The following is an 8393-nucleotide window of genomic DNA, read 5'->3' on the forward strand; positions in this document are numbered from 1 at the left end:
CAAGAAAACTGTGCCTACCACTCTCCATAGTGTATAACAAATCACTGGCAACAGGGGAACTTCCAGATATTTGGAAAGCAGCTAACGTAGTCCCGATATACAAGAAAGGGGAAAGACAGGAGGCACTGAACTACAGGCCAGTGTCCCTAACCTGCATACCATGCAAGCTGATGAAGAAGATTGTGCGAAAAAATCTAGTGGAGCATCTGGAGCGAAGAAACTTTGTAATACAGTATCAACATGGGTTCAGGGATGGCAGGTCCTGCCTCACAGGGTTACTTGAATTCTACGACCAGGCAACAAAAATAAGGCAAGAAAGAGAAGGGAGGGCAGACTGCATATTTTTGGATTGTCAGAAAGCCTTTGATACAGTGCCACACAAGAGGCTAGTGCGAAAGTTGGAGATGCAGGCTGGAGTGAAAGGGAAGGTACTCCGGTGGATAGATGAGTACCTAAACAACAGGACACAACGTGTCTGTGTGACGGGTGAGGTCTCAGATTGGCGAGACGTTACAAGTGGAGTCCCGCAGGGGTCAGTTCTTGGACCTATACTGTTTCTGGTATATGTAAATGATCTCCCAGAGGGTATAGATTCGTTCCTCTCAATGTTTGCCGACGATGCAAAAATTATGAGGAGGATTGAAACAGAGGATGATAGTAGGAGGCTACAAGATGACCTAGATAGACTGAGTGAATGATCCAACAAATGGCTGTTGAAGTTCAACCCGAGTAAATGCAAAGTAATGAAACTAGGCAGTGGAAACAGGAGGCCAGACACAGGATATAGAATAGGAGATGAAGTACTTAATGAAACAGACAGAGAGAAAGATCTAGGAGTTGATATCACACCAAACCTGTCTCCTGAAGCCCACATAAAGAGAATAACGTCTGCGGCATATGCGAGGCTGGCTAACATCAGAATGGCGTTCAGGAACCTGTGTAAGGAATCTTTCAGAATCTTGTACACCACATATGTAAGACCAATCCTGGAGTATTCGGCCCCAGCATGGAGCCCGTACCTTGTCAAGCACAAGACGAAGCTGGAAAAAAGTCCAAAGGTATGCTACTAGACTGACTCACAATTAGGTGAGTACACACACACACACGCGCACGCGCACACGCACACACACACAAATGTCCAGTCAGGCTAGAAAGGATTAACACCTTTCGTGGAAAGGGGATAAGACCTCGCTCATAATCCACCCCCTCTCTTACCCCCCCCCCCCATCTCACTAACCCAATACACTCCCCCCCCCCCACCCACTCCCACTCCCTACTCTCTCTATCTCTCTCTCCTTTCCCGATCTCCCTCTTTCCTCCTCTCTCCCTCCCCCCCCCCCCCCACACACACACACAGAAGGATTAAAACAGAAGAGGACTGTTTGAGGCTTCAAGAAGACCTTGACAAGCTGAAGGAATGGTCGAACAAATGGTTGTTAGAGTTTAACCCAACCAAATGTAATGTAATGAAGATCAGTTTAGGGAGCAGGAGGCCAGATACATGGTATCATCTGGGAGAGGAAATTCTTCAGGAGTCAGAGAAAGAAAAAGACTTGGGGGTTGATATCACACCAGACCTGTCTCCTGCAGCACATATCAAGAGGATAACATCAGCAGCATATGCCAGGCAGACCAACATACGAATGGCATTCAGAAACTTGTGTAAAGAATCATTCAGAACTTTGTATACCACATATGTCAGGCCAATCCTGGAGTATGCAGCCCCAGCATGGAGTCCATATCTAATCAAGGATAAGATTAACTGGAAAGAGTTCAAAGGTTTGCCACCAGACTAGTACCCGAGCTGAGAGGTATGAGCTACGAGGAGAGACTACAGGAATTAAACCTCACTTCGCTGGAAGACAGAAGAGATTGGGGGGACATGATCACCACATTCAAGATTTTGAAGAGAATTGATAGGGTAGATAAAGACAGGCTATTTAACACAAGGGGCCCACGCACAAGGGGACACAGGTGGAAACTGAGTGCCCAAATGAGCCACAGAGATTTTAGAAAGAACTTCCATAGTGTCAGAGTGGTTGACAAATGGAATGCATTAGGAAGTGATGTGGTGGAGGCTGACTCCATACACAGTTTCAAGTGTAGATATGATGGAGCCCAATAGGCTCAGGAACCAGTAAACCTGTTGATCGACGGTCTCCCGTTTCCAGTGACCTACTATACACTATGGAGAGTGGCAAACAAAGTGCTTCTGCACACTCTTTCAATACCCATGGCGAGATTCCGTCCGGCCTACTGAAAAAATTCTTTCTAACGTCTCTGTGGCTCATCTGGGTACTAGGTTTCCACCTATGTCCCCTTTATTCGTGTTCCACCCGTGCTAAAGAGTTTGTCTTTGTCCACCCTGTCAATTCCCCTGAGAATTTCGTAAGTGGTTATCATGTCTCCCTTTACTCTTCTGTTTTCCAGGGTTGAGAGGTTCAGCTCCCTTAGACTTTCCCCGTAACTCATTCCTCTCAGTTCCGGGAAAGTCTGGTGGCATACCTCTGAATCTTCTCTAACTTCGTCTTGTGTTTAACTTTAACTAGGTACATACTCCAGGATTGGCCTTAAATAAGTAGTATGCCGCTGATGATATCCTTTTGATGTGGGCCTCTGGGGACAGGTTCGGTGTGATATCGACCCCAGATCTTTCTCTCTATTTGACTCTTGCAGGATTTCACCTCCCAGATGGTACCTTGTGTTCAGCCTTCTGCTCCCTTCGCCTAATTTCATTACTTTACACTTTCCTGATTTGAACTTTAGCAGCTGTTTTCTAGACCATTTCTCTAGTTTGTCCAGGTCGTCCTGTAGTCTCTGTCTATCTTCATCTGTTTTGATTCTTCTCATAATTTTTTGCATCACCAGCAAACATTGTGAGGAATGAGTCTATACCCTCTGGAAGGTCGTTTACATATACTACAAACAGGATGGGTCCGAGTACAGCCCTGTGGAACCCCGCTGGTGACATCTCGCCACTCTGATGCCTCCCTCTTCACCGTTACTCGTTGTTTCCTATTGCTTAGATACTCCTTTTCCACTGGAGCACCTTACCTTTTACTCCTGCCTGCTGCTCCAACTTTTGTAACAGTCTTTTGAGAGGTACTGTGTCAAAGGCTTTCTGACAGTCCAAGAAAATGCAGTCTGCCCACCCTTCTCTTTCCTGCCTAATTTGTGTTGCTTGGTCATAGAATTCTATTAGGCCTGTGAGGCACGATTTACCATCTCTTAACCCATGCTGGTGGTGTGTTACAAAGCTGTTTCCCTCCAGATGCTCTACGAGCCTTTTCCTCACAATCTGCAAGCTTTTCGCAGATTTGCTGCACGAAGATCTTGCCCGAAATTAATGATCTCGGATAATAGATCTAACTTCGTGGCAGGAGAAGCTTGCTTACAAGAAATATGGAACCATCCAGAAGTACACTCTGTGCTCAAACAGAAACAATGCTATTGGAAATTTATTCCTCCAAGTGCACCATGGCACGGCGGTTTTTACGAAAGAATGGTGGGAACTGTTAAGAAATGCCTAAGACGGCAGGCGAAAATGCCTACCTTACAACTGCAGAAAATTAATCTCACCGAATTACAGACCCTTGTCGTGGAAATTGAAGCACGAGTCAACAACAGACCTCTAAGCTACTTAACAGAAGATTTCTCCCAAAGTGAACCCCTAAGCCCCTCTCATTTGATTCATGGTGGCCTTCTGAGCCCTCTAATATCTCTAGGAGACGAGGATCCAGCTGACCCTTCGTGTGTCAAAGCAAGTGACTTGGTGGAGAGTTATAGACACCTTTCAAGAGTAATAGAGAAATGGAATGAGATCTGGACACATGAATATTTAACTGCTTTAAGAGAATATCATTATGGAGCTGCAAGCCCATATAATAAAGTTAAACTTAAACCAGGTGATCTTGTCCTAGTAGACAGTGATGGACCCAGGTCAGATTGGCCTATAGGTAAAATTGTTGACATCCATCCTGACCGCCATGGTATTTTACGAATTGTTAAAGTTCAGTGTCGAGGCACTACTACCCTGAAAACACTAAAGAAGTTAGTACCTGTAGAGTTAGCAGAACACGAGTGTTCTACAGATATACCTGTAACCCAAGTTTCAAAGAACAATGATTCTACTCAACCGAGCACAAGACCATCAAGAGTCGCTGCTCAGGACTGCAAACAGAAAAATAAACAATATTTTGATTCAATTCAATAGTAGATAACTTATCATTTAAACTTGAAGTGACGACACTGATGTAGTGATGAGTTGATGTCCAGTAATTAGTTACGAGTCATAGTGACCCTGGACAGTAGCCTGACTGTATTGATGAGGTCTCCTTAATCTTAAATGAACCAATTATTCATAATTTATTTTTTGTTAATATCCTTCTGTCTCTTACAAAGGAATTATTCAATAATTTTCAATATTTATTTACGTTCCCATGTTGACTTAGAGTCATCTACACAGATTCGGGACATTCGTTAGGTGCGTACTAACCTACTAACCCATGAATATAACTTCAGAATAAACAGGTGTACGTTAGTACTAATACCTGAACTACGACCCGAGTTTTCTCTCCCCGGAGTTATGTTGCAAATAACCAACAGTTTTATACATCTTTGTATTTTATGCAACCTTCGTATTAACCACAAGTAGTTACTAAAATTACTAACTTGTAGATTTAATCATTATCATGATTTATATTAAACATATTGCCAGATTCTTCCTAGTCAGAGTGACGACGTAACATGTAACATGAATTCTCTCCACATTTAGCAGTAACATGAATTCTCTCCACATTTAGCAGTAACATGAATTCTCTCCACATTTAGCAGTAACATGAATTCTCTCCACATTTAGTTGGATTTATAACAAGAATCCAGTTTATCATTTCCTTTACTAAAAATAGTTACTTACTAATAAGTTTAATTTCGTAGTATACTACTACTTACTGGAACTCCCTTATTTAGTTGATATTAAACATTCTAGAGGAAATTACTTTAATGTAAATGATTTTGCTTTAATTTCCTCCATTAGCTGCACAACTTTAATAAATCAATTTATGTTATGCGAAATTCTAATATATCACAGAAGAATTTAATGTGATATTAATACTCGTCACTACCGCTTCCTTCCTTAGTCAATTGCGATATATACATATTCATTTACGCTCGAGATGTCTATCAAGAGCCGCGCATGCGCAATGAGGAAGTGGAGGAAGACGGGAGAGCGTCACCAAAGTACGAGAGAGCACAGCTCGGACGCCATTGACAGCGTGTAGCAGAGCTACGTTTTGATCCTACTTATTTCGCTCCCACGACCAGTAGAGCGGTGCCACGTTATCTGGCATAATAGCCGTGTCCCAGACTAGCATATCTTTAATTCCAAAGTCAACGCCTTTCAAGCAGCAGCTGGAGGACGAAGAATTGCTCAAGTCTCCACATCAACGGACACGCGGCTCGGCAGCTAGGTTCACCTGTTTGTTATCATGTGGCCACAATTAGCATTTAAGCTAGTTGTCGTTAGGCTGTATATAAAATAATAAAATCCCGTATGTGTCTTTAGTACATTTACCATCTAAATAGATGATTCTTTTCATTGTTTTCTCCAGAAAGAATTTACAGTGCATGATTATAAATTGCACAGATATTGGCTGAAGATTTCTACAGTTATCCTTATAATTTAGGATGCATTTGTAGCGAGTAGATTATCCCAATAATATACTCGTTCCAAATGCATTGTTAATATTCCTGTCAACCTTTGGAGATGAATGAGGTGAGGTGTTGCCTGGGCAACACGGTGAAGTGTTGCCCGATCATATAAGCAGCAGAATTGCAAACATTAACTAGTCTACTTTCAAGTGTGGTCTGGAACAGACACTTGCGAGATACTGTACCGACTCTCAGTGTGCTCAACTCTCACCATTACTCGTCAAGGTATCACCTGCATACTTCTGTATACTCGACTAAATATATATTTATTCTCTTAGTGTCTGTGTTTATTGTCACCATACTTTATGTAACAATAGAACCATTACATTGGTGACCCAGTGAGTGAAAAAGAACACTTAGTCGCAAACTAGATCTCCGTCATAGATTTAATTACCAGGTTTCCAGCATACAATGCAGATGAACCAGAATTTTGGTTCATGCAGATGGAGGCTATTTTCGAAATTTCGAAATGTGGAACCACCACGAAATTATGACTGAGAAAGCCCGATATGCCTGTACCCTGCCAACACTTCCCTCGGAGGCTATGCACACTGCCACCACTGTCATCACCGCACTATCACCAGACACCAGGACGTACACCGCATTGAAGGCTGCTCTTCTACAGGCAGCAATGAAACGCCGAATTCAACAAAGGGATCAACTCCTCACTGACAAAAGGTTAGCAGACAAAACACCAGCCCAGCTTCTGCGGCATATTCAGTATGTAATGCATACTGCAACTGGCCCAGCCCCCAGCGATATTGTGAGATCACTCTGGATACAACTCTGTCCAAAACACATTCAACCGGCTCTATTCAGTATGGCTGACGACACCCCATTAGCCCAGCTACCTACACTGGCAGATAGGCTTCATACGACGTCTGATAACGCTACGCTGTCCCACCTCAGTGATACACAGCAGACTACAGACACCCAACAACTCGACGTCCTCCAGAACCGGCGTTTCTTCCACCCAGGAAAGACGTACCAAGCAAATCTAGTATCAGGATCTAGGCGACAGCGAGAACACCGAGGAGAGCTTTGTTTTACCACCATAGGTTTGGACACCAAGCCCACAACTGTAGGGCTCCTTGTTCCTGGTTGGGAAACTACTTCGGCGGGGACTGTTAACGGCCAGTAACCCCGCCGTTTCAAACACTACACTGCTCTACATATCTGACATCATAACCAAACGCAGTTTCCTCGTTGACACAGGTGCAGTGGCCTCCCCCATTGTGTTGCCTACCCCATTGGTCAAACCGAGTTGCACTCCTGGTTTGGACTTACGGGCTGCAAATGGTACGTCCGTCTGTACATATGTGACCTGCACCCTGGTTCTCGATTTCGCCTCTCTGGGTTGCTTTACGTGGATTTTCCTCATAGCGGATGTGGAACAACCCATTCTTGGATGGGATTTCCTGCAACACCATCGACTTATTGTGGATCCCGCAGGTGCAGTACTTCGAGCCTCTCCTAGTACCTCTACACAAGTTAACATCGTCACCCCAGTCGCATCTACGGAACTTCAAGCACTCCTGGATGAATTCAAAGATATGACCCAACCCGCCAGCCCTCGACCAGAGGTGCAACATACGATTACGCATCACATTACTACAACGGGAGCACCTATCTTCGCCAGACCACGCCGCCTGGCACCGGAACGACTGGCGGTAGCACGTGCTGAATTCAATAAGCTACAGGAGGCAGGAATAATCCGCCCTTCGAACAGTCCATGGGCTTCACCTCTCCATATGGTCCCGAAAACAGCCCCAGGGGAATGGCGCCCTTGCGGAGACTACAGGGCTCTCAATGTTCGTACTCTGCCGGATCGCTAACCAATACCACACATCCAGGATTTTTGACAGGGATTGAGCAACGCAACCGTTGTTTCGAAAATTGACCTTGTGTGGGCATTTCACCAGATCCCTGTGGAACCGGCAGACATTCCGAAAACAGCGATCACAACACCTTTTGGACTGTTTGAATTCGTCCTGATGCCTTTTGGTCTACGGAATGCAGCCCAGACATTCCAAAGCTTCATCGACCAAGTAGTTAAGGACCTTCCTTTTTGCTACGCCTACATTGTTGATCTGCTTGTGGCCAGTACATCACCACCAGAACATCTGCTACACCTCCGACTCCTTCTCACCCGTCTGCGCGACTTCGGCTTGCAGCTCAACTCCGAGAAGTGTATTTTCCATGTTCCAGAGCTGGATTTCTTGGGACACCGTGTGTCAGCAGCAGGGGTCCAACCACTAGAGAAGAAAATTGAGGCAATCGAGGAATTCCGCGCCCATCCACTCCAAAGAAGTTGCAAGAATTTCTTGGTGTGGTGAATTTTTATCATCGATTCATCCCACATTGTTCGGGCATCTTGCGACACTTATACGACCTCTTACGTGGTCGGAAACTCACGTCCCGTCTTCCGTTGGAGTGGACTCCCCAGGCAGAGACAGCATTCACCGACATAAAACACAAGCTGGCGGAATTCACCTTACTCGCACACCCAGTGTCTGACGCCCCCACCAATCTATCTACCGACTCTTCAAACACAGCAATTGGTGCTGTACTACAACAGCTCGTTGAAGGAGAATGGTGTCCAATTGCATTCTTTTCAGCGCGCCTGTCACCCACTGAAGAGAAGTACAGCACTTTTGATAGGGAACTGCTCGCCATCTACTCAG

General features: G+C 44.7%; 1 protein-coding gene across 1 annotated transcript; it reads left to right on the plus strand.

Moving 5' to 3' along the window:
* Positions 1-3544: 3544 nt before the first annotated feature.
* On the plus strand, positions 3545-4213 carry LOC138359230 (uncharacterized). The gene has a single exon (XM_069318223.1). The coding sequence runs from the start codon at positions 3545-3547 to the stop codon at positions 4211-4213; it is 669 nt and encodes a 222-aa protein (XP_069174324.1).
* Positions 4214-8393: the final 4180 nt, after the last annotated feature.

This window comes from Procambarus clarkii, chromosome 89 (genome assembly GCF_040958095.1).
Source record: "Procambarus clarkii isolate CNS0578487 chromosome 89, FALCON_Pclarkii_2.0, whole genome shotgun sequence".
Lineage (NCBI taxonomy): Eukaryota > Metazoa > Arthropoda > Malacostraca > Decapoda > Cambaridae > Procambarus > Procambarus clarkii.

Coding starts and splice junctions, on each gene's coding strand:
- LOC138359230 (XM_069318223.1), top strand. CDS start 3,545: ATGCCTACCTTACAACTGCAGAAAATTAATCTCACCGAATTACAGACC.